The sequence below is a fragment of the Syngnathus scovelli genome, chromosome 14 (assembly GCF_024217435.2).
Source record: "Syngnathus scovelli strain Florida chromosome 14, RoL_Ssco_1.2, whole genome shotgun sequence".
NCBI classification, from domain to species: Eukaryota; Metazoa; Chordata; class Actinopteri; order Syngnathiformes; family Syngnathidae; genus Syngnathus; species Syngnathus scovelli.
Genome location: NC_090860.1, coordinates 6,662,693 through 6,689,024, shown reverse-complemented (window position 1 = coordinate 6,689,024; position 26,332 = coordinate 6,662,693). Strand labels below are relative to the sequence as shown.

At 45.0% G+C, this 26,332-nt stretch overlaps 1 protein-coding gene across 1 annotated transcript in view; it reads left to right on the top strand.

Moving 5' to 3' along the window:
* slc25a21 (solute carrier family 25 member 21) overlaps nucleotides 1–26,332 on the top strand; it is a 46,530-nt gene that overhangs the window by 15,425 nt on the left and 4,773 nt on the right. The window contains exons 2-4 of the mRNA XM_049741130.2: nucleotides 17,212–17,260; nucleotides 24,322–24,405; nucleotides 25,862–25,928. Of these exons, the coding sequence (XP_049597087.1) occupies nucleotides 17,212–17,260; nucleotides 24,322–24,405; nucleotides 25,862–25,928 (200 nt within the window). The remainder of the gene's footprint in view (nucleotides 1–17,211; nucleotides 17,261–24,321; nucleotides 24,406–25,861; nucleotides 25,929–26,332) is intronic.

Sequence of the window (26,332 nt, the reverse complement as noted above, 5' to 3'; positions counted from 1 at the left end):
CTTCCGCTACATGTTATCCTTTGGGTGCGAAGGAGGAAAAACACCAGGTGAACGATGGTCCTGGAGGACCCTAGCCAGACCGTGAAAGTTTAGACAAACATGAACGGGGAGGATAGTCCTGGTGGTCCAACAACCCCCATCCCCCCCCCCCCCTTCCACCTTGCTTTCTCAGTTGATGTTTTCTCTGCCCTTTCGGCTTCTTTGGATAACTCTGCTCATTGATGCGTGACCCCGTCTTGTAGTTTGTAATTTAGGAGCATAACGGAAAAAAAAAACGTCTCAACAAAAAATTTGTGCGGAACTCCCAGCCAGGAGTTTTGCTATCGTCGTGAAAACTCTGCAAAGACTTTTTCGCCACCTACAAGGACGCAGATGTTTGGCCTCGGAGCAGTGGAGATGTTTCACTGAGGGGAAAAATAATTTGGTTTCTTTAAGGAACAAAGATTTCTTTTGAGGAAGTCATATTTTTCAAGAAAAAGATGTTTGTTTGAGGAAGGAAAGAGTAAGTTAAGGAAATAGTCACTTTTATGTATTTATATTTTTAGAAAGACCTTCTTCAGGTACATTTTTAATTGTCTGTTTTTTAACAAAGATTTTTGCAAACAATGCTTTGTTCTCATTGGAATATTTTTTAGCTGATTCCAGCAACGTTCTCGTAAAAGTTGCATCGTTTGAATTGTTCTTGTCCACTCTGCTGTGGAAACACCAATATTGCTTTCCTCCGGACTTTGCAACTTTTTCAAGTGCTCTCATGTGTGGCGAACATCTGCCATTGGTTGCTACTGAAGAATCTTTGCGCTCGCCGCATTCCAGGAGACGCGTCCAACTGGCATGCTGCATAATTAAAAGCAGAGCAATTTGCGTCCCTGAGAAGTTCACACCATGTTCTTTGGTCTGCGTAATTGGGCCGGCCGGGGAGGCTTGGCGCGTACGCCGGCCGTCCCGCCTGTCAACAAATCCGACACGCTTCTCCACATCCTGTCTCCCTGTTTGGATAAACGCAACAGGAATCATCTTGTACGTCTCTCAAAATGATTTTTGGGGGAAAATAGAGTTGTGTTGATGGGGTTTTTTTTGCAAGAAAGTGACTTTAATCAAAGTTGTCCTTGATTTTGTTGTGGCAGGTAATTTCTTTTCGCTATCCCTTTCCGACACAGTTATGGTAGCATGTTAGCTAATGCTATTGTTTACGCGGTTCGGCCCCCTCCTTGATTTTTACATCTTGTGTTTTTGATGGCTTGGCGGCATGATTAGAATTCATGGCCGCACTCACTTAATGAGGCATCCCATATGGAGCAAGTTGGCGAGGCAGGTGTGCGCTTGATTCTTTTCACGACGGACTTGCTACGCTCGAGGTTATGATCTCATTTTTGGCACGCTGCCGCTATGAAACTCGTGTACGCCGCCACAGACACCACTTTCAAACTTGCTTTCAAGTTTGTTTTGTTTACAGTTGGGAGAAGCTTGCGGCCCAAAATAAATGTCTGGACTTCACATGTGAAATTTGATTGTTTTGAGGATCGGAATTAGTATTACACCATAGAATTGTAAAAATTGGAAAAGCTGAAAGCGCCGCATTGTAATTCGTATTTCATGACTTCTGAGTCAAAAGCTGTGGCCCTCAAATCCCAAAAGTTGAGTTTGTCATTGGCACTCACGCAAAAAAAAAAAAAAAAAAAAAAAAAGGTCTCCCCCTCCTGTGTAGTTTCCAGCCCGTGGGAGCATCCCTGCCCAAACCACAGCAGGGCAATACTCACTTAACCCAAATCAGGCGCAATCAGGACGGGTCTGGATGCAGCTGGGAGGCACAAAGCTGTCGGGTGGCAGCGAGTGAGTCAAGGTGGGGGGGGGGGGGTGATTGGTTGAAATGACGCTCAGGAAGGATGATCAAGACGTTCACCCTTTTTGTTGTATCATCTTGTTTGTCATCACCAGATGGCCATGTTTGATTTGATCCACTGAGTCACTCAAAATGATCCGGCCCATCCGGTCGATCACCGGGGCGTGGCTTCAACTCATTCAGTGGCCACGACTTCCAAGTCCTGCCCGGTGACTTCCAAATGTCATCCGGGATGTCCCTCCCAAGATGCTCTGAAATTCCAGAGCCTGACACCTCGCCTCTTACCTGAATTCTTTGATGACATGATTGAGAGGGAGATGGGTCGAGAGTTTAGTCCGAAGGTGTTGAAGCGGATCCACCCTCCCCAAAGTCTCCTCAGCCCATCGGATCACCTGTGGCTGCAAGCAAATTACCCTGAACACCCCCCAAATCCCCGCCCCCAACTTCTCATCCTGTCCATCAAACCACAAGAACACGGAACTTGGATTTACTTGTCTTGCAAATCTCACTTTTCGGGGTCTTGGGCCAGCTTCTTCTGTTTTGCTTCCTTCTTTCCATTTTTGTTTTGATAGGATAATTGAAGAGAATTCGCAGGTGAAGTCGACCCCCTTTCTTTTTTAAAATAGGTGCTGAGTGGAAGGTTCGAGGCGTGCTTCTGCTCTGTTGACTTAAGCGCTGCGACCCAACCATCAATCATCCCGCCGTGACGGCTCGGGTCACCCCCACGCCACCCTTCCACCCGCTGACGCCTCCCCAATGTCGTTTATGTACCAGGAAGTAGACGTGAATTTGATTGCTCATGGTATCTTTTTAATTCACTTTGCTTTGACCTCATTCCTTTTGAGAAGGAAAGTCCATGAATCGTTTTTTGTTGGATTACAGGCCAATGCGTCTCTTCTTCTACTGTTTTGAAGAATTTCTAAGCGAATTGATGGTATTCATCAAAACTAGCTTAGTTAGCCCTACGCTAAAATACCTTAACTAATTTTCACAAAGCTTTCTAGAAGTGAACCGCATGCCGAAAGGAAGATAATACTAAAAAAATTTAATGTCCTGAATTTATTGCAGGGAGAATGTAAGTTTAGTCATGTTAATCAATGTGAAGTTCGTATCGTAAAGAAAGATCGGAATTAAGCACTTGTAAAAGCTAGCACGGTTACGCTAAAACGTTTTTTGCTAAACTCTTTAGCATCAGAAGATCTCTGAGTATCCTGAACTAGTCGCTTGTAATTCACTTGTTTCTGCCTCTGGTTTCTTTTGGGGGAAAAAAGCCTGGGAATCGGTTTTAAATCCTTCCGTTGGACTCCCCCCACGCCAGCCCCCCATCCTCCAAAACCGCCGCAGCATTTGGAAAGCGGTCCTTTGCAATTATCTTTAATCATATGCGGCCATCCCAATCAAGGCCCGGCTCTTGTGATCACATTTGCACGGTTTCAGGTTCTGCCCCCTTACGGCACTGCTGGCATATCCAGGAATGGGGGTGGTGGCTTGGGGGCGGGGGGGCACTTGGTACGGACCTCCTGGACCCATTGCGACTCTTTCTGTCCCTTTCCTCCAAACACGGCATAAAACTTTCTCCAAGATGGGGCATGTTGTGAGGAGAAAGTGTGCGTTTCCGGGTGACTTGCAAAGCGTTTAAGCAGAATTCCCCGTCCAGCTGAAGCGGCCCACCCAGCCTCTGTGTGAGTGCGCTTCCATTTGTCTTCTCTCAGCACACTAGAGCGTCACTTCTGCTTCTGTCATGCAGGTGAGACATTTGAAAGGCTAAATAACAAAATAAAGGCTTTGTGGCTTTTTAGGACTCCCTAGAAGTGTCCTAGTGGAGGCATAACGGTAGACATTTGTTGTTTTTAGTGTGTCAAAGCCGCCGGTCTCCCACATAGCTGAAAGCGGAGCTCGCGGACTCGCCTTCCTCAATGGAAAATGCAGCTGTTGGCCACAATGTCATAACAATCCAAGGTAGAAGCCGCAAAAGCCGCTACCGCCGCCTTGGGTCATTAAGGACTTCACTTCCCACAATCCACCGCAAATCACGAACAATTGCTGTTGGTCTGCCGAGGTGCCGACAGTCCTCGTTTGCAATGCTTTATGGGGATTGTAGTTGGGTCCTTCGCTTGAGCAATAATTTCCAGTTTTACAAACGTTGTTTATGATAGTAGGCTGAGGATCTTTATAAAAATCAGGTGTGAATTGCTACTGGAGAGAGTCTAACTACAGGGCATTGGAAACAATTTGTATCGTTTTTTTGTATTTCTTTAACTAATTTGAAGAAGTTCTGAGCAAAATTGATATAGTATTTGTCAAAACTTGCTCAATTGCGCCAAAACGGCCAAGCCGATTTTAAACGAAGCTACTATAATGCTAAAATACAAAAAGCGCTAGCAACATTACACACAAGATAGCAAAACATGTTAGCCAATTAGCTTTGGATGCATACAGCAGGTGAAAAAGGAATAATTTTGTCTTTTTTCATACCCGTTGAACCGTTTAAGATATTTTGTAGTTTTTGGTGAGCGCGTACAGATCGTCGGACGTCGACGGAATGATGTCTTCGTTCCCGCCCAGCTGCGCTATCACAGGAGTTAACCTTGCGTCTGTTCTGCCGACTTGTCTTCTGCCCGGCTTGAAAGGCGGCTTTATAAGCGCTTTCCATGACCTCAAGCCAGTACCTTCACTCTCTTGTGTGTCTTACATACATTTGTGTGTGTGTGTGTGTGTGTGTGTGTGTGTGTGTGTGTGTGTGCGTGTGCGTGTGCGTGTGCGTGTGCGTGTGTGTGTGCGTGTGTGTGTGTGTGTGTGTGTGTGCGTGCGTGCGTGCGTGCGTGCGTGCGTGCATTATGAGTGCTTTCCATGACCTCCAGCCAGGACCCTCCTCGATGTCCCGGCTGGCTTTCGCAGCGCTTGTTTAGACAACAGTGGCGCACATGTTGGCTGAAATATGGCCGGCTCGGGTGAATTAAGCTACGGCATGTGTGTGTGCTTAAGAAGTGGCTCGCTGATCCATCCATATATTTCAATGATTGATTTAGAGGTCGTCCGGCCAACATTTGTTGAAGCGGCGTGAGGCGGCTGAAGAAGGGACAGAATTCATATCTGCAAAGACTTCCATCCCGCCTGCTCCCGAAATGAATTATTCACGAGCGGGGGGCACAAGATGGATGCCTTTAACGACGTACTGATTGCTTTTTAACATGCTGCCTTTTCAAATGAACTCTGAAATGTTTTTTATTTTCATGGCCAGCAATCTGTTTTCTTTTTAGCGTGCGCGTCGGCAAAAGCCTGAAAGAGAACGCAGATTCGGTCGGGCAGCCGTGCGTCTTCGGTGGGCGTCTGTGCGAGGCCTTTGGGTGCCAGCGTGTTTTACCACCTGTCTCATTAAGTTGAAATGTGTTTAAAGGATCATTTTTAACAAATGTCTTTAGAACAAAAATAATAGCTCTCAAAAAAGTAAATTTTCCTAAAATATCATGTGCAAACGAGCATTTTAATTTAACAAATTTTACAATAACTGCTAAATAAAAATTAATGTTGCTACTTCAGTTATTTTTTCCTTTTGATGTAATTTTGATCATCATTACAAAAAAACGGAATGAAAACTTCATGTTGAAAACTACACCACTTTTCACAAAGTTAAAATTTGTCAATCCTCAAATTTTCCACCCACTCATGAAATTCCCATTAGAATTGTTTTTGAATGAGTCTTTTTAAAGTGTACTGCCTCAAAATGGCGGCTTATGATTAATTTTACTCGTTGGTTGGGGCTTCGGAGAATTGCTTCCCTTGGGTACCCGGGAAATTGTTTTCGTCTATTTGCCGTAATCATTTCCTGTTTCGTTTTCCCTCCTCCGCCCGCTCGTCTTTCCGTGCCCCGGCGGCTCTGACGTCTCTCGCGGACTCCAGTTTTTAGGCATAAGCGAATAATTAGGTAATTGCCTCTCTTGATTGAGCTCAATAGGAAACATTTCAATTAGAGCTCAAAGTGCGCAAGGAGGAAGTAGGCTCTTACAAAGGGAAACATTCCTTGTCATGCAACTGTCAGGCCACACCGGCAGCCGGGATTAACTGGATACTCGCGGAGGAAACGGCGAGGAAGAGGGAGCTTGTGTTGAGGGGGTGGAGGGTTGCTGAACGTCGGACCGTTGGGAATGGCGAGGGGGCTGCGAGAAACGATTGCTGCAATTACAGCTATATTTAAACACGCCTTCCCGCTGATATGATTTTTTTTCCCTGAATGATTCCCTGTCCAGATAAGACGGAGACTTTGCTCGGCTGCCCTGGCGGTTGCCTGTTGCAAATTACAGCCTAAGAGTATGTTTAGGAATAGGAGTGTCGATCAAAACTAAGCTTTAATTTTAGAATTTTTGCTCCATCTTGGTTTGTCTCGAACAGCTGCAGGTCGGTGGGTGACGAATATACAAAGAAAGAACTCCCAAAATGAGTGGCTCCTAATGTCAGCCATGCTAGTTAACATGTTGGCTAGTTAGCTGCTGTAGGAAGTCCTGTCATATTTCACCAATGGTCAGAGATGGGGGACTCGATTCATATGACTTGACACGAGTCAGACTTGCGGTGTTGATGGCTGATTGCCCTTCTTTAGCTGCCATTTTGCATGTCATTGCTCTACCGAGATAAAAGTATCCAAGTACACAAATATAAACAGCTCGTAGTGCAAATGGAGAGTTTTAGCAGTTTTGAAACCACAACATTTTTGAAAGCGTGACGTATTCAAAATGCGGTATACCTTAAGAAACGGTAAGCAGCCATGCCTGGAAGAGGTTGACTGTAATTTATCACTTTGAACACGACAAAAGGCAAAATATGTCCAGTTGTTGTAATTCCACCAAACCCGGACGAGGTTGCGCCAGCATGCAGGCACCTTCTGTTGAGCACGCATGCCTGGTAGAGCCGTCATGACAGCTCCCAGCGCTGACTTGATTTAGCCAAGGCACGACGCACACATCCGCTGTTCTAATTCACTAATTTGTGTTTGTGCATTGGGTGACAATTGTGACAAATGACCGGCCCGGAGTGAAACGCCAAACTCGGCCCCCCGCCCGCCCCCCCTCGCTTCCTGCCGGCATTCTCGCTCAGGTGTACGCCACAGAGAAGGCTTGGTCTGCCAAACGAGCTGGCACAGGAGGACAAATGTTTGTTTAAACTTGGACTTTTATTGATGGAAGCTTGTGTGATCATAAAGCGAGTAGTTTAGCCTCCTGCCGCATCCCATCTAAGCAGCTCCCAGCCATCCTAAGCTAGCATGCTAATGTCTCTACTTGAGAGTGAGTTCCACTCCATTCGATGAGGACAGCATCCAATTTAGGATGTAATTCCCATATGGAGCAGATTATTTGGATTAAGCAGCATCCCGTCTCAGCAATTCCTGCCCACCCAAGAAAGACTGCTAATATCTCCACTTGGAAATGACTTCCATTCCCAGGCCTCCTGCCGCAACCCATCTAAGCAACTCCCGGCTCAAAAGCTCTTGCACCTGTGGCAGGGGTTGCCTGCATTTTAGTTTTTAGGGGCATCCTCCGCAGGGTCGCTAAGCGCGCAGCGGGCAAAGTGCTTCTTTGTTGCTGCTTTGCCTCTTTTCAAGTATTTCCACGTGGGTTCTGCACCGGGCGCTCTGTGTACGTGTGTGGCTTTCGTCCGCCGTCCTCTCGGGAAGGGAAAAGGGGGCTCGAGTTCGCTCCCTAACTCGTCCCGCTACGAGGTCAATTGCAACCAGTTGGCCACCAGTCTGCTCCAAAGTAAACATTTGCGGAGAGGCGACTGTACAGGCAGGTAGCTGGGGGGGCCAAAACCCTCCACCTCCGCCCCGCCATATGTATTCCTGCTTGGTGTGGTCCAGCTTGACATATTGCTCCGTTAGACGGGGCTCTCGTTCTTGTGTCTCCTCTGGATCATTGAAATACAGTAATCCCCGTCTAGATCGCAAAAACACGAATTTATCCAGCTATTTTTTTTTTTTTTTTTTTTGACAATAAATTTTAAAATTGTGAGAAGGGAATGGAAAATTAACTGTACATCTGAGCTTTAATGTTTTGGTGAAAAAGCAAAAACTATCATTTTATTTTCATTTTAATTCCTTTAAAAATATTGTGCAGTTTTGTAACATTTGACTTTGAAAAAAGAAAAAAAGAAAAATAGCCTTTACTTAACACTACTTGTAACACTGCTATTAGGCTAACAATTTTTGCTCCATTTTCAAAATCTTTTTTGAAATACGTGTAAAAAAAATAATTTGTTCGAAAACGTGAAGGTGTTTAGTAATGGCAAGCTGTTGTTGTTTTTTAGTTTACGGTCGGTCGCTCCTGAGTCTGAAATGTAATTTCCGCACACAAAAACTTCTCCCTGGTGGTGTAAGCTCTTGCTAATATGGTTTTCATTACAGATTCTTTTCAGCAGCGCGTCGGGGGTGTGCCGGGCGGGGGCCGAGGAGCCCTTTGAGGCTGATGGCAGGCGACTCGTTTAACTCGTGGAGCCCGCTGTCTGCCCAGCTCACTTTTGTCTGCATTAATCAAAGGCGCATTTCCTCGCGACGGCTATCAGTGAGGCTAGCTCGTTAGCATAACGCATGCAGATGGAAGGTAGGGGGGGCGGGGGGCAGTCCGGAAAGGAGTTTGTTGTGTCTGAGGAAGAGTTTCCCGGAGAGACTGTAGTAGAACCTTTCCTGGTATGTTTGAAAGTCAAAACTATACAGACGTATGCAAATTCCAAAAGCATAATTTTACATTTTGAGTATCAAATAATTAAGATACGAAACAAGTCATCGCAAACTGCCCTCTAAAACAACAAAGCGATTCACCAAGGGCAGGGAACTGAAGATTTTAGACTCACAGAGTCCAGAGCCGCATAAAGGAAAGTCTGGACAGTCTTTGAAGTGACCGCAAAGCTCTGTCATTGGTCTGGATGCATGTCAAACGATTTATGGATGCCATGTTGTAACGTCTCTATTTCCGCCATGTTTATAGTACAGTCTTGCGGTAGCCTTGGTCCCTTTTTGTGCTTTTGTGAGATGATTTGTTGTGAGGCGGTTGGCTGCTACATGCGGATGTATAGTTTCCTAAAGAAGGAACAAAAAGTCAGCGGGAGGTGAAAGCTTACAAAAGCTAGCACCATCACTTTAATCAGATTGGCCTTGGTCAAAATAATGCCTGGCCTCGACCTTATGATGATAATGTCAGGATAAAAAAAAAAAATGCCTTACAGACAATACATTTTGGAAAGAACAACGAAGAATGAGGTTTGGACCAAAGACCAAAAAAATGGGACGCAAGCGTGCTAACCGCTCGCCACCATGGCACAGTCAGATTGCCATTCCTAACCTAAACACAGAAAAGCAGACTTTTTTTAATGTGTTGGAGACATTCACTTTCAACCAGACTTCCTCTCACTTCAACCTATTTTTTTTTTTCGTCGGGGTGGGCTGCTTGTCTAATAGAGTGAAAGCATGCAGTCACCCAGTCGGTGGGCGGGTTCATTCATACAGGTGCTTATAATTTGCAGTGCGTGATTAATCATTGTTGTGTTTGGCGGTGACATCTTGTTTAACGGATCTGTCTATCTCCCTCCACTGTAGCAAGGGGTGGCGTGGGCAGGGGAGGAGGGGCACTCATCCCGATATGACGTCCACACGAACTGCACACCCTCATAGACGTCGCTGTGATTTAAAGCCTCTAAGAAAACAACATAAGGCGGCCTCGTAAGACGCTCATGTCCATTCCAAAAACTATCAAAGAAGCTAACATATGTGCGAGCCCACCGCACAGACGCAGTCGTGTTTTGCCCTCGGTGTGTGTGTGTGCGTGTGTGTGTGAGTGTGTGTGTGTGTGTATGTTTGCTTTGGGTGGAGGGCAACGGGCTGGTCAGTGTGGCTGTAAATCAGAGTCGTCCCTGATGGACGTCCGGCTAATCTGTCCCCAGTGTGTCATTACGCTCCACCTCCCAAATAGCCACAGATCTTCTCATCTCGTCTCTCGCTCTCTCTCTTTCACACACATACCCACACACACACACACACACGCACGCAAACACACACACTTGGGTCGACAGTGAGGGCAGCTTTGTGGAAAGACAGTAACACAGACACACATGTTGAACATAAACCGGTCCGACCGGTGTCAAGAGTTCACAGTCGGCATCTGTCTAAGCAAAAAATAAAAAAACAAAAATGCCCCAAAAGACAGCCTGAGCGGTTGAAGCATGTACAGTACATGCCATGCAGCTACTCGGGCACAAAGTGGGCTTTTATTTTATTTATTTTTTACGACATGTCTGGGCTTATCCTTGGCCGTCTGGCACGAGAGGCCTCACACGTCGTGATGATATCGCCAAAAGTGAAGGTGTCGTCTTCGTCGTTTGCGAACCCTGACGGACTATTTTTAAACAACGTTCGACCGGTTATTAACTCTTGTTGACATTATATGGTTTGCTTACATTTTACGTAAAAAAATATTCCAACCAGCGAGATCTTCCACAACCTATATTCGTTGTGGTGTGGGATAAAGCAACATTTAGCAACGCTTTGCTAATTTTATAGTATTGTCAGAGCGCAAGCAAACTGATGTTAGCCGTCCTATTAAGCTAAAGTCCGCTAACTGATGCTAGTTAACTAATATTCTGAATAGTAAGTCATTTCATCACTTGTAAACAAGCTCATAGTTGGTTGAAAATGTGTATTTCAAGACAACGTTGTTGTAATATAAGAACGTGAGTGCTGAATCTGATAACATTTTTATTAGCATTTTTAGTTGTTTTTTTTTTTAATGATTTTTTTTCTTCCCCTCTTTAAACTGTTGTCCCCACGACCCAGTCACCGATAAGTGGAAGAAGATGGACGTAAAAGAAAAAAAAAAAGCCCAAAATAGCCCAAGTGTGGACTGGAACCAAACGTACTTCAATTCAGAAGTAAAACGGTTTCCCGACATATTTTTGTAAGATTGCGACAGGCTGTAATGTATGCGTTTCAGGAAGTTACTACAAAGTCCAACGCTTGCCAAAAGACTTTTTTTTAATACTTTTATCAGTCAAACTGGCCGTCCCTCATGAGTTATTTCAGCTTTTCTGTAAGGCAACACCGGGATAAAAGCAAGCGCCGCAAACCGCGTGCAGTTCGCTTGGAGTTAGTCCAACGTGGTCATCGTGACCTCGTAATTATAGGACGAGCGAGCCGTTTCTTTTCCGTGCCGCTGAATTCCATTAAAGGCTCCACAAACGACACAGCGACGCTTTTAATTCTTGTGTCTCCTTGTGTGTATCAGCCAAAACGCGCTAGCTGCTGTGCAGCGTTGTGACAAGTCGGTTTAAGGCCAACGCGTCCGCTCCTCCTCGTCACGCCGGAACTCCAGAAACCGGAGAAGCCATCATCGGATGCCAGTAGAAGACTGAGAAATGCGGATTTACTCCGAGTCTGGCGAACTCCGGGAATGTTTGCTTGACCTCTTGGGTGTCACCTCGGACCTTGAAAGTCGAGCTGTCATTCATTGCCAGTGGAGCGGCTCCAGCTAAATTCTTTTTAATGGCCGCAAACATTGACTCAACGCTCCAAAACTGCGACAATAATGACTCGCGTAAGACTAAATTGGTTGTTTTCTTTTTACATTTCTCTCAAATTCAGATAGTAGTTACAGCACTTCCTCCATAATTTTTTCAACTTTATCCCAAAGTGGTTGACATCAGGTTTTTTTAAATAATACATCATCTTAATGACAAAAAAATACCGAGCACTTCAAGTACCACAATGTTGACCATCAGTTAACGGAAGTGTTGGCTATTTCCCAAAAATGCATTTAATATTATTGTAATATTGTATTGTGACATTGTGCACAGTTTGAACACTGGTGAAATATAGCAAGTTGAAAAAAATGTCTGCTTAATGATTCAATTAAAATATATTACACATAAACTACATTAAAACGTCAGTTACAAATATTCAAAAACTTCAAGATGAAATGCAAATACAACAAAACGATCTGCATTTATACATTCGGAGTCAGTGTGAAAAAAATATATCTTAGACTTTATTTGGATCTCTGATTTAAAAAAAATAAATGAAAAATGTTGAACAGTGTAATTAGTGAATACATTCTAATTTAATTTACTATACAGTCGATACCAATTTTTTTAAATGTAGATATAGTATTTTATTGAAATGTAATTTATTTATGCACTTCAATTTCGATCGACTTGTGAGCACACTTTTGCGCAGGCCTGCTGAACGAAGCTGGATGGCCGCCTTTCAAAAAGTATCCATGCAAAACTGTCGGAGGCCCTCAATTTTCAACTTCAAGCTCCGTCGCGTGTGCAAGTCTGTCGCCAAAGCCCCCCGCCGCCCTCCACTTCCATTTATTCAAGCAAAGTGGACAGTCTTTCAAGCGTTCAGCGCGCGTTCACTCAGGCGCTCTTCATGACTTCATGCCTCAAAGTAAAACAAAAAAAACTAAAAAGCACTCCACGCTCCCTTTCTGGTTGTGCCACCTCGACTTGAACGTCACGCCTAAGCAGAAACTCCCACAAGGATGGACCACCATGTCGGATTGCGAGATGCGTCACCTCCCCGCTGTTATTTTCGTTTGCATTGATCTTTTTTGCGTGCGCTTGGGTGACGTCCCAACCGTCACGCATCCCAACATCACAAGAGTTTTCAAATCTGGACCCAAAGTCCCTTTCGGTAGTCCAAACGCTGATCCAGACTCAAACCTTGGGTCCGAGCCTGCTGACGAATCAGGGGCTGGGGATCTTAAGACGGAAGGCGTTAACAACTAATTAAACAATTTACAGCCTCACTAAAACAATTATTGCCTCTAAATATCCACTTTTATGGTCAAGCGTGGTGTTAAAATACTCAGATGCCTTTTTGGTGGGGGGCCTCAACAACCCCAATGTGGTTCATGCAGATTTGCCGTTAAAAAGCGGGAGCCAGAGCTAACATCAGTTTCAGCTTCTGTAAACTCACACTAGTTTGGCAAGTCTTTGAAGGTTCTTGAAAGCAATTTTTAAATACAGCACAGTTTTTTTTCATATGTATCCAGGTCACGCAAAAGGTAGAATTAAGGCCACTGGCCTCATCTTGTTTGTTGAATTTGTGTTTTTTTTTTTTTTTTTTCTGTTTTCTTAACAGTCAGACTGTGACTCGCGAAGTGATTATGCTAACGCTACGTAGCTTCCCAAAAGCACAACCACAAATGTAAAGAACTCTGTCCTGTGTAAAAAGCGCAAAATAATTTAACTGGAATGGACTCCCAGTAGCATTCAAAGTTCTGCACCCGACGTGTATGTCCAATTTCCTACAAAATACAATTTGGGTTCCCGTTGCCGTACTCCAATGAGGACTTGGCGGAAGACGACAAACTCGAGGCCGTGTGTCATGTGTACGGCTCTCGTTGCAGTGATGTGGTCACGCGGTGGCAAACATAATGATAGTGCAAAGCCTTTTTTTTCTTTTTTGGCTTAGCGCTCGTCACTTCGCAGCACGGACGGGCATAATGACTTAAAGATGACACTTGTTTTGTAGCGGAAAATCAATAGCGTGTTATTATCGTAGCCTTTCGAGTCTGTGGGATTTTTTCGACTGCCGTGCGGTTGTTTGACGGAAAGGTGGCGACAGCTTCAAGTACACGCAGCTCTTGACAGCGCCGTCCACATATTTACATTTGCTTTACTTTCTACATCATTTGCATGTTTGCAAAAACACAAAAACAAATCTTTGTGATGGATCCCACATTGCACGTCCTTTGTTCGCGACCATTTTGTTTTGGTTGATAGTGTCAATAGTGAGTGGGTCATTATTATTATTATTATTATTATTATTATTATTATGTCATTACTTTTGTCTTATGTGATTATGTGTTCATGTGTATTTAGATTGAAAAAAAACTTTTTGGGCCGATTTCCAAAGAGCTAATATTGGCCACCCGATTAATCAGCCTTGCCCTAGTTTAGATAATCGGAGCACACCGCCCATGCGATGAAATCAAAACTTTTTTTTTAGTCTTATAGTCTGTCACTGAAGAACAACCTTAAGATTTGGAGAAGAAATTCTGCGTAGGAGGCCCGAGTCGGCCTGACAGGTGTCCCAAAGGGGTTGCAGTCAATTTGATTACAAGTCCACTTCGTTGAAAAAATGGGGCCGAGGCGACACGCCGCACTTCCTCCCAATTATCAGTTGCGCCATGTTTTGCATCCACGTCGTCTCTTCGGCCTGCCGCTTCTATCACCGCTTCCGCGCGCGAGCGAGTGCCACCGCGCAGTCATTTGCATGCTGTGTCAAAAAATGTGACCACAGGTGTTAAGAAAACACCGACGGTAATAGAGGGAGGGAGGGACGGGCTGCCTGTCAATCTGTCGTCGGCCTGTCGTTAGTGTGTCAAGCTGACCCGGTCGGTCGGGAGCATCTCGCACACACCTACTTTGCGCACACGCACACATCTTTTCGCTAGTAATTAGGGTTCATCTATAGTTTGACAGACGGTGGACATACCCGAGCTGTCTCAGCATGCAGCCGGCGGGCACAAATGGACCGTGACACGTTACGATAAATCAAAAGCACGCCCGATGAAGACGTCTCAATTTGTCATTGGCAGTGGAAAAGTACAATTTTAGTTCCACCGCCATTTTGGAAGTATCGCACATCTGTGTCCGAATTGAAGTGACTAACAATGAATTGTACTCCTGTCAACATATTCAATGTTCAATATTAATCTTCAAATTCATTGTATTCAGCTGTGAATTCAACTTTCTGCTACAAAGTTGATCGATAAAAGTTGACCTTGAACAAACAATGCCTCTTTTTGGGCTTACCTTTGGAAAATAGTCGTCGTTTGACTTGATTTCATAATAAATTGACTTGGACTTATTTCCCCACCGGGAAAAATGAGAAAAACTTTTCCGAGGCCACCCATCTCCGACGTTATCTCGACGTTGGATCTGAACACGTCCGGTGATGGATATCGCGCTGGCAAGGTTGACAAATTGGCGGATCAGCGACGAGCTTCTGCGGCTGTCCAATTCGGCATTCCAGCTGCGTTTGGAGACGGATTAATAATGGAAACTGCCAAAGAGCACCTGCGTGTCCCTTCAAAATGGGGATAAAAATAGCCGAATGATTCATCAAATTCAAATTGACTTTACAATGTATGCTATAAATTTAAAAAAAAAATACTGCTTTACTGCAGTCAATCAGTCAAATTTATTTTCGATATATACGTAAATTATATTATGTATTTATGGTTGGTGACTATCTGCTGCAAAGTACAGTCATTTTGTGTGCGTGTGTGTGTGTGCGCGTGTGCGCGTGTGCGTGTGTGTGTGTGTGTGTGTGTGTGTGTATGCGTGCGTGTATACGTATGTGTGTGTGCGTGCGTGTATGTGTGTGCATGTGTGTTTGTATAATGATGGATGACACCTGCAGATATTGTGCAAACGCTCCTTTGAATGAGTGTGCGCGCACTATTGTTTTGTTTTCGCTTTTTTGCGTGGGAGCCAACTGTGTACGTGTGTGCGTGTGCATGTGTGCGTGCGTGCGCGGGCATTCCCAAGCCAACAAGCAGCTCAGATAATCATCTGGCGTGATGTATGAGCTCCTTTCCACTTATCCGTTTCCCCAACCGGCTAAGTAGCAGGGCGACCAGCGACACTACTTGCAGCTGCACTTTCGCAAATGCGCACATACACGCCAGACTTCTCTGGAATATCTTTTAGCGCGAGTCACAAATTTTTCATGAGAAACTCTCAATAAGATTTGACGCATACAACATGCAGTTTAGCTTTGTCCGTCAGTAGAGGAAAACTGATTCGTCGGGGCTCATTGAAATGGCACAAAATGGCTGCTTCAATCCAAAATAGTCGACCATTTCGGACTTTTTATTGCTGAATCATGTCCACAGCTCTGGAGCTGAAAAGCATTACGGACTTAAGTGTGTCCTAATGGCTGTGGCCCAGACAGCGTGAACTTTTTGTCTCAGCCTTGGCAAGACATTTGGTGACAAGGCCTTTCACTGCTTTTGTGCCGGGCAAACAAAAGAAGATTCAAATGGCCGAATCGCGCCGCCGCAATGTCACTCACGACCTCGCGTTGACGAGATGCATACCACTAAATCTTTATCCTATTGAACACATGTGAGTGAGTTGCGTAAAGTAGTTCGTTTTTGTAAGACGAAAACTTGTGCGAGTGCATCTTTGGACTTTCCGTCAGGCAGGCCGACGCCCTTCTCTGCAGTTGTGTTAGCCTTGTTTGGACAACGAGGTTCAGCGCAATCGTGTTTGTTTTGTGTGCTGCGCCTGGAACAACTTCAGGTTCCTCACTCAAATAAACAATGTGCGGGCTAAAAGCAACTCAATGGCGAAAACTAATCAAGCTCTTTACTTCTGTTGGATACTTGAGCACGAGTGAACTAAGGTCACAGAAAAACAGGTTGTATCGCGTCCAAATAGCGTCTCGAAACACCCGCGTGCGCTACGAGGCATTCAAGGTCACTTTGGATTTCTGACGTACGATTCTTGCTTTACTCTTAAGTTAAATTTTTTTGAAGCATACAAAATGTACATGTCCTACTGACATTTTTTATTTATTTTTTTCTCACAAATGACTTTCTTCTGACTTGACAATTTGTTTTCTGCTCATTTGTATCTTCGTGTGGCGACCACACTGCTTTTACAACTTTTTACTGAATTTGCGTTCCATATTTGCATACAAGCATTTTATTTTTGGGAGCGAGTCCTACGGAGAGGCATGCTCCTTGCAAAGATGACAAAAGATTCAGAACAACCAGAGCGACAGTTGGCATTTGAAACAGCCCCAACGGTGATGAACCAGATAAGCTTGTCTGCAAAGATGACAGAGTTTAAAACAACAAATGCGTTCGGCGACCTTTTGGAACGGAAAGCAAAAATGAAAAAAAAATCAATTCAAATACAGATGTCACTTCTCGAGCGATTAATACAGTGTAAATTTTATACTAAAAAATAACTTTTTGAACAAAAATCCCACAAAATATGGACTAACCGACAAGTGTACCTTCTTCCGTGATGAATGATTAGGAGGGTAAGAGAATGTTGAACAACTGAAAACTTGTTTCAAGGAAAATGTATAGACAAAAAAAACTTGCTCAACTTTTTCATGCAAAATCCCACGAAAATTCTTTGTGTTGTTTCTTGGTTGATAAGTGATTACACTGAGTGGGAAAAAAAAGTGTTGAATTGTGTTGAAAACTATTTGAAAAGTTTTAATCCCTTCCAAAATGCTAAAAAAATTCTACATAAAAAATTAAAAACTGTAGTTTATAATCCTACAAAATATATTTTTTATATCTTCTTTTTAATTGTTTCATGAAAAGTCCCACCAAATTCTCACAAAAAATGTCTTATTTCAGGTCTGGTGGAGATCTGCTTGATGCATCCTCTGGACGTGGTCAAGACCCGGTAAGCGCTCATGTCTTTTTTTTTTTTTTTTTCTTGCTCAGCGCGTGTTGCCGCGTGAAGTGCGCAGAGGGCAGCCTCACACCCCACCGGTGTCATAAACAGGTCGTGGGCCGCTACTAAAGCTTTATAGTCTTTCATAGGCCTCGCTGAGACCTCTGGCTTCACATCTTAGGCCCCCTGCCCCCTTGGCTGCCACTCAGTAAATCCTCGCGCCGCTTTCTGTCATTTATGGCCGCACTTTCGCTCATGGATAAATTGCTCGGCGCGCCTTTTAAAAAAAGGAGAAAAAAATCAGCGAAAACGCTTCCACTTTAAAGGCCGCGCCAGCGCGCGAATAAAAGCTAACGGCCGATACTTGATCCTCTGAAGGGAGGCTGAGGATTTATGTTGACCCGGTGGGAAGGTATGAGGCTTTATTACAGGTGAGTGTAACGAGGAGGTGGGGGGTGTCATGGTTCAAGCCATCCGTCCTCACGCCGGGTCGAGGGGGGCAAATGTGCAACGGGTTAATGTTTGTGTCGCCACACTATACAACACCACAATGACAAATCACGTTCTTCGCATGTCCACTTCATTTATCTGTATCCATGCGTCCCATTTTTTATAACATGAATAGTCTTTTTACAATATTTTTGAAAAACAAAATCTATTTTTATAAAAAAAAAAAAATAATTAAAAAAAACTTAAATCACCGTAATATAAACAGTCAACTTTGTATCCTTATATTGCAACGTTTTTGGTTTTTTGGGGGGCGGGGCTACAGCTTCATTTTCACAATAGTGCAACACACACACACACACACACACACACACACAAGGTACAAATCAGTCTTGCTAGTAGCTAATTGGGTCACGAGGAGGCTGACGTCCATTAGCAAGTTCCTTGAAAAAGCGGTGAGTCGCCACCTCCGCCTCCCTGCTGCCGTCGGCTGGGCATGCGAGTGAGTGAGCGAGTCAGCGAATGAGCGAGCGAGCATGGCTTCTATTAGGCTCCTCTGGCTCTTGCTTTAATGTCCAGTGGGCCAAATTGATCCCCAACTGGAGTGAATTAGAACCCCTCCCAAAACACAAAATCAAAGGAATTTGGGGGAAGGGGTGGGAGGCAGTAACACCCTCGTCAAGGCAAAGGTGACAAATTATGTTCTCGCCCAGCGGCTCTCGTTTGATTGGTTTCACTTTATTCTTGTAATATTGTTGTGACGTCCCGGACATTGAGTCTGTCATTTGGTCCATTTTTTTTTTCTTTTCTCATAACCCTACAAGTTGATTCTCATACCTGTCCAACTCTTCCCTCCTGTCTTTGCATTTTGACTTGAATTGATTGTCTGTCTTTGCACATTGCAAATAGTAGCGACGTTTGCCAAAATCGCCCACTGTAACTAACAAATGAATTAAAAAAAAATTGATGAGGCACTTTGGCAGCTGACGTCCTTGAACAAATACTGAACCACCCTTTGGGATGACAGATGCACTTGGCAGACAAACAAGTCATCATGTTCCAGCGTCGTTTTTTTTTTTTGTTTTGTTTTTTGGGCGGACGGCGACACCCAACTTCCAATATAAATAGTTGCGCAGCCGATTGCCGTGAGAAATATTATCACAATTTAAAAAAAAATGAAACTGCATTCTTGTTCGGTTCATAACCTGTCAGAAAATTGGCTAATGTGTTGATCATTGTTTGCCAAAGTTGACGTTTTGACAAAACCTCGACATTCGCAGAGGACGACCGAAATATGGGAATGTTTCCAGTTGAGAGGCCGAAATTGAATTCATTCTCTGAACAATTTATTGGTTGGAAAAAAAAATGCAGATTGATTTGGTACATTATTGGTTGTCGATTGTTGCTTCTCAATTTGAGTTCTTAAAACAGTCAGCAAACTGAATGATTTTTTTTGGGGTCGTTGCCAATTATTCAATGAGGTCATAGACATTTTCTTTGGTTTTCAAGCGTCTGTACCCGCTTTCACTTGCAAAACTTTTTTCTTCTCTTTGAGGCTCACTCTGGATCATAATCAGCCTCAAATGTCAATGTAGCATACTTCACACGAACTAAACCCTTAATTGGCTCTGGCCCTGTAAAAAGGTTGAAGGAGGTGTCAGTCAGTTGGGGGGGGGGCTAATGTGGAGGGGGGGTAGTTGGCTAATGTGGTGGGGGGGACAGTTAACCCAAGAGACAGCGAGACCAGTTACAGCTTTTCATTAACCTGGAAAGCACCTAGTTACATGGTTCACGGGCTGGTCTCAGCTCACTTGGAGGTAACAAAGGGTGTCGGGCGGCACTTTCTGCAGGGGGGCGGCTGTGCGCTGGCTGGGGGCGCTGCCGCCATCTGACTCTGATCAGGTGGCCCGTGCTCATTAGAGAGCCAAGTCTCCCCCTTCGCATGGGGATCCGGTTACGACCAACGCCCGTACCGTGATTTTGGCATCGTCCCCTGCAACTTCCACCTTTCGTGTTCAATGCTCTCTAAAAACTGCAAATTCGGCACAAATTTGTCAGTATTTTAAGAATTTCCTGTGTCACAACTTGAGATTTTATAGGTCAACTAGGGGTCCGAGCACCGCGGACTGGAGACCTCAACAACAACAAAATCCGAAAACACCCATCGGCTGCGCCCTGGTAGCATATTTCCAAGATGATTAAAAAAAGCTGCCAGGAGCCCCTGTAGCGGGCAGTGGTAACCACGGCAACCTTACCTCTGTTCGGGCACAGCACGCTTTAAAGTTTGTTCTTTCACGAGGCCTTTGACAGATGACGTCCTGCACTGTGTGCCCCCCCCCCTTCCCTTGGCCCCTCCCAACCCTTCTCTGCCTCAGCATCATTCCCCCCCCACCCGACTGCTTGGTGAACCCCGAGTCACTCCTGGAGGAATCCCTCACGCCGGCCCAACCCAGCAGGCCACAAAGCAGCGACCGCAGCCTGATAGCTGATCTTTCCTTGTAAAGTAGCAGGCAGGTCAGCGGTCAGCAGCCCCCCTCCCCCCCTCCTCACTGCAATTAAATCCTACAAGAGAGGGGCGGGATTGCGTCAGAGCGTACAGCATGTTAGGTGCAGAGACTGCACAACTCGTGATAAAACAAATGAAAATGGATCGAGGTTGACTGTTGATTTGCGACTTGTGTGATCTTGACTGGACCGTCGCCCGCCCTTTCCACTTTTGTGTTTTCATTGAGCGTTTCGGCTCAAAGCTCAAAAACAGGTGTGGCGCTCTCAGATGCTCTTCCAATGAGATGAGAATTTGTACTCTGAGCGCTTTCCCAGCAGCAAAGCGCACCGATTGTGTCACTGCAACATATCCTCTACGTCTTTATACCTGAAAAGTTGTGTTCTTTGTCATGTTGTGAGTCTTTGTAGATTTCATTGCAAACAGCAGATGTGCATGTCGGTGTTTTGCCACCATGCCACCTATAATCATTATCAGTCAAGTTCACATTCCTCACTGCTAATTACAGACCGGGGTGCTTCGATTTTCGGTCGAGCTAGACTGAGATGTGACGATTCCAGTTCTGCTCAGCTTTCATTAAACCTTTTTTGTGGGTCCTAAAAATCTCAACGTATTATTGAAGGAAATGTGATGTCAAATTAAATACTTGGCATGAAATCCTTGGAGAAAATGTGATTTTTTTTTTTTTCTATCTTCAAGTTGGCACCATGAGCGCGAGCCGTATTATTTTAACCTCGTCTTTGGTTCTGGTTTTTCACCATCTTCACCCGGCCGTGAAATTGAATTTAATTCCTGTGTTAAGAAAGTGAACCAGTTCTCTGCTCGTGCTCCTTTTTTTTGTGTGCGTGTGTGTGTGTGTGTGTGTGTATCTCGCTACAATTCAAAGTTATTGCTCGGACATTAGCACCGTCATTTCAGTTAACAGCGTTTGGCCTGGTTCTGAAAAAAAAAACGATTTGAACACCCAAGAAATACTTTTTGGATGATGCAAGCAGTTACTGGAAATGTGAGTTTAAAAGTGCTCAGTTTTTCCAGGCGAGCAGCTAAGGGCCTTTTCAAGACGACGTGAAGAGCCATACATCAGGCGGCTGAAAACCTTTGGGTGTCAGTTTTGGCCTCGTCTCGGCTGGCGGGGTTTTTTTTCAACACACATCTTTTCCCTGTCTGCTGCGCCGCGATGGGTCACGCTACAAACATCTGGACTACTAAACCTGCTCAACTAGGACTTTTGAGTGGTTCTGATTAGCCTGGTCCTGTTCTTGGTTTGGTCTTGGTTTCTCAATGTACCAGATCCGGTCATTACATAATGTCTGCCGTCAATGTCCCTCATCCTGAAAGCGGCGTCGACGGTCTTCCCCCGTTAGCGTGATTGAGTGTCCGGAGTCTCGCTACGGAAGGCTCAGATCATTCATCTCCGACAAGTCCTCTTAACCTCGGCGGAACGACGCAATGGGCTTTTTTACCATCTTTTATGATCCCGCCCATTAAAATTAACTGTCTGGCTGTAAAAAAAAAAAAAAAAAAAAAACTAAAAACAAGTGAAAAATAGACTTGCCAATGCAGCGCGCTGGCAGATAGTCTGTATGAGAATCTTCCTTCCAGTCAACATTTATTTATTAGTTTATTCATTCATTCATTCATTCATTCATTCATTCATTCATTCATTCATTCATTCATTTATGGTTTACACAAAACAACCTCCTAAAAAAAGATACTTGCAGCTCTCCATGTTTCACCACCATCACTAAAATAAATGTGCATGGTTAAGTAGTTAATAGTTTTATTACCTCTCTCAGGGGTGTCAATCTCATTTTTGTCGCGGGCCACATCGTAGTCATTGTTCCTTCGGAGGGCCATTATGACTGTCAACGCCTTATATAGGCTAGACGACAAACTGATGAATAACTTTTTAAAATCAGAGATGAGTAAAAACTTTATTTTAAAAAGATGAATGCTAATAAAAATTTCTACCAATTTTTCCATTTTTTTTTATAAGTGAAGACAATTTGGAACTTTAGTATTGACACGTGAAGTCGATGCACAATTTGTCTTTGCGGGCCACATAAAATGATTTGGCGGGTCATAACTGGCCCCCGGGCTTCGAGTTTGACACTTACGCCTTATATTGTTGTCTTTAAGAATTACCGGCAGGTCTCGGGAATGGACATGACCTGGCACCGACCTTCAACTTTCCCTCGTGTCGGCCATCTTGCTTGGTCTCATTTGGTGCGGATGAGGTCTTTTCTGCAGTTGCGTCTTCTCAACCCGCCCCCACCTTCACCCTCACCCGGGCAGCTCCGGGCCTGTAAAAGACAAACAAGGATGTGGGTGAAGAAAGGCGGGGGAGGAGGGGGGAGGGTGTTGCTCTTGATGAACTCTCAGATATCATCACCTCGGCGCGTACTTTATCTCTGCTCGCTTAGCCGGCCGATGATTGAAGGAGTCGCCGGCAGCTTCCCAAACGAGCCCCCGGGGGGTGCGTGTGGAGCTTTCTGGGGTCTTCTTTCTGCTGAGTTTTACGATCGGCACAGCTGACTCGGAAGCCAAATGAATCTGCCAGAAGCACCGAGGCTGTTTTGTGTTCCGACGGAGTCTGTGCTCAACTCAAGCTTGCCATCGTCATCCTTGCAACCTTTTAACAGCGAGCGTTTCAAGTCCTGGCTTCCACAATTGGTAGCTGTGAAAAGCGACATGAGTTGCTTCCTTGCCGGGGGCTTTCACTGACCCTCCCTCCCCCTCTCTTCTTTTGGTGCCCCCCCTATTATCTTCCTCGGCCTGCTCCCTGGCTTTTTATGGCAGGGTAGCGGAGGGCCACGAGGAAATGAGGTGACCCCGAGGTCACCTGTGGAGTCAGAGGACTGCAAGCCGGACGGCAGGCCACTTTTGGGCCGGGTGAAGGAGACATTGGGAGATTGATCCCCGGCATCATGTGCCTTTCATTAAGCCTGATTTTGAATATATATTTTTTACGAGCCCTTTGCAGTCTTAAATCTTTCAGTTCACAAAACAGTTTTATCTTGCTAGCCTTGCCAGTTTTTGGAAAGTGACTTACTTATGAAACACCCCGCACCAAAATAATATATATGGAAAAAGTGGATTTCTTTTACCGTATAAAAGAAATTCAAGGTGAAGAACGTCCGTGACCTTTTTCTATCTGTAGGCCTCAGAAGAAAAAGTTTGCACACCTCTGATCTATATGATATGAAAGAGCTCCCCCCTCCCACACTCCTTTAGTGGAACCTGGGGGCTCTTTGTGGGCCCATCAGGCACCAGCGTGGACGACTTACTTGCTCACCCTGTTGACCTTGCAGTTGAAGATCCCCATGCGGGAATCTTTTCTTGTCACCTCGGCTTTCCTACCTTGAAATGGATCAATGTAAATATTAGACAGTTAGGCTTTTAATTGTGTTCATTAATGGTCCAGAAAGTTGGGAAGGGGGAGGTTCTGGGTTTATTGTCCAGGTTGTAGGGTCAAAGCGGCGCAGCTACGTTTAACGAGGTCTTATCGCCTCAATACGCTCAAGCCTTCATCTCTTAACGGCCGCCTTTAATTCATTCTGTGGCCCCCGGCCGGTTCCTCGCGTAAAAAATTTGGAAATGCTGCTCTCCGGCCTTTATTAGTGAGCGAGGCTGCCAAAGTGTGCCGCACAATAAAAAAAAAAAAAAAAAAAAAAAAAAAAAAAAACTTCTCTTGGAGCCGAGTGCGTCACATGAAACATTTTCACGGCGCTTACCAGCATGTTAGCGGCCTGGAAGCTTTGCTGGCTAATTGGATCGCTTGGGTTAAATAAATGTTTGAGTTCTTACCCTCCCCCACACTAGCCTGGCCTTGAAGGGGAGGGGGAGGCTGGTACCAACCAGCCCTCTCGTCCTGGCTCGCGGGAAATGAATGAAAGTGAGAGCGCCGGGAAAACGATTCCGCGTGACTCAATAGTTTGACTTCCAAAACGAATTCTGGTGCCACCTTATTTGTCATGGAACATTTTTTTGCAGAATGTAGTTCATTTTGTGTGTGCATGTGTGTGTGTGTGTGTGTGTGTGCGTGTGTGCGTGTGCGTGTGCGCGCGTGTGTGTGTGTGTGCGCGCGCGTGTGTGTTTGTGCGTGCGTGCGTGCGTGCAGGTTTCAGATCCAGAGGGGCACCAGCGACCCCAACAGCTACAAAAGCCTGGGCGATTGCTTTCGTACCATTTTCCGCAACGAAGGGTGAGTCCTGTTTTCTTCATTCAATCGATTCAAAATTGATTTGGACATTTGGCCGTTTTGTGCTATCGTGCCGTGTCACAATAGAACAAAACGGCCAAATGTCCAATTCCGCGTGCATTTGGGGATCCATTCCTCTTCTTCTTTTTCCTCATCCTGTTCCTGCTGCAGTGACAGCTCGCTGAGACAGCGCAGGCGTGGGAGAAAGTGTCGACCGCCGCTTGTTTTTACGGCAAAACGACAGCTTTACAACAGATAGAAAAAAGAAAAAGCGCATCAGGTGGCGACAGCTCGGAAATCCCGCAAGCAGAGTCGCATCCTGACTTGAAAGTGCTGCAACGTGTCCTGAGTGACAGCGCCACTTCAATTATCTGCGGGCCAAACCACTTAGTGGGGATTTGTACAAATAGTCTTGCAGAATTGTTCTAGAAAGAAACATTTCCCGGAGGCGCGCCAGAGTCAACCTGAGCTCTGCTTTGTTCAAATACACGCACATCAAACGACAGCGATTAATTTCCGATTTTTTTGTGTGCATGCGGCCCAGCGGGTTGAGTGTTTCCGTCTGGAGGCAAAACAAAAAGTCTATTCGGCAGCATTATTTACACACGCTGGCCCGTAGCCCGAGGCGAGGAATATTGAAAAAAAAATGCTCTCTCCTCTCGCCGTGGCAATTTCTTTTTGAATGAATTCATTTTTTTTTTTTATTCCATAAGCAAACTGACAACTGTAGACACAGTTCACGAGATACAAAACATGGTGGTCGACGTCCTCGTGGTCGTTTGCGGGTGTGCCGCTAATTAAGGCGGGAAAGAGCCGAGGCAGTGGGAAAGTGAGAATATTTGTAGATTAAGCACGTCGGCTTGTTTACATGTGTAAAGGTTCCCTCGAGGGCGGCTCGTCTACCTTTGCTGGATTTTCTTCGGGATTGGAACGAAGGTCGTACTGCTAAATTTGTTGTTATTAAGCAGCTATTGGTGGGGGGGGGGGGGGGGGGTTGACCTCAGCCCCCTTTTTGCTTTGCATCATTTGCGTAAAGAAAGCCAAAAAGTGTGTACTTTACATTGCAATGCAAACCAACAGTCAAATGGCGGCGGCCATGTTTGTCCTGTAGCAAATTCTCACTCGCCTGGAGGTTTGACCACACCCAGGAAATCAGCGGCTTCCATTTGCATAGCCGTCCGTCAACGTTTATTTCCGTCTGTTTTCTTGAGAGGCACAATCTGATTCAAAGCTCCTCTTGTGATTGTTCATTGCTTGAGCTGTTGATACGATTGGGCTGATTTTCACTGACCCCTGCAACGCAACCCGCTTCTTTTTCAAGACTGACCCCCGCGGGCGGTCGTCCGGCATCATCTGTCTTGGTTGTAGCCAATGTTGCCACAACACGTCCACTTGTACTTACTGTCAACTCTAGCGGAACCACCAAGGTTTGACCTAATGATTGATTGTCTCCTTACAGAATCTTTGGCTTCTACAAGGGAATTTTGCCCCCCATCCTGGCCGAGACGCCTAAGAGGGCAGTCAAGGTGAGTCGTGTTGGCGCAACGTCGCCTTGCTAACCGCACACATCATGTCTGTCAAATTCAGAAGTGCCACCTGGACCGCCCGCTCCTGTTTGTTCTGTTGGGCCAGCCCAAATATTGACTTACAAGCAGTTAGCGGCCCGTCGCGCCGTCTTGTGACAACAGTGGGCGGCCATCTTGTGGCTAATTAAACCCAAGTCAAATACAGTGAACCCTCACTAATAGCAAAAAAAAAACAAATAGTGGACACTTAGTTAACTGTACTTAATCAATGTTATGAAATGTCACTATCAATATTATATTGCATTCATTACTGCTGCATTGTTATCTTGCATATACCAACAAACATTACATCGAACTCTAATCTAAAGATTTATTTAAATTCTGCATCTTATCAATGGAAATGT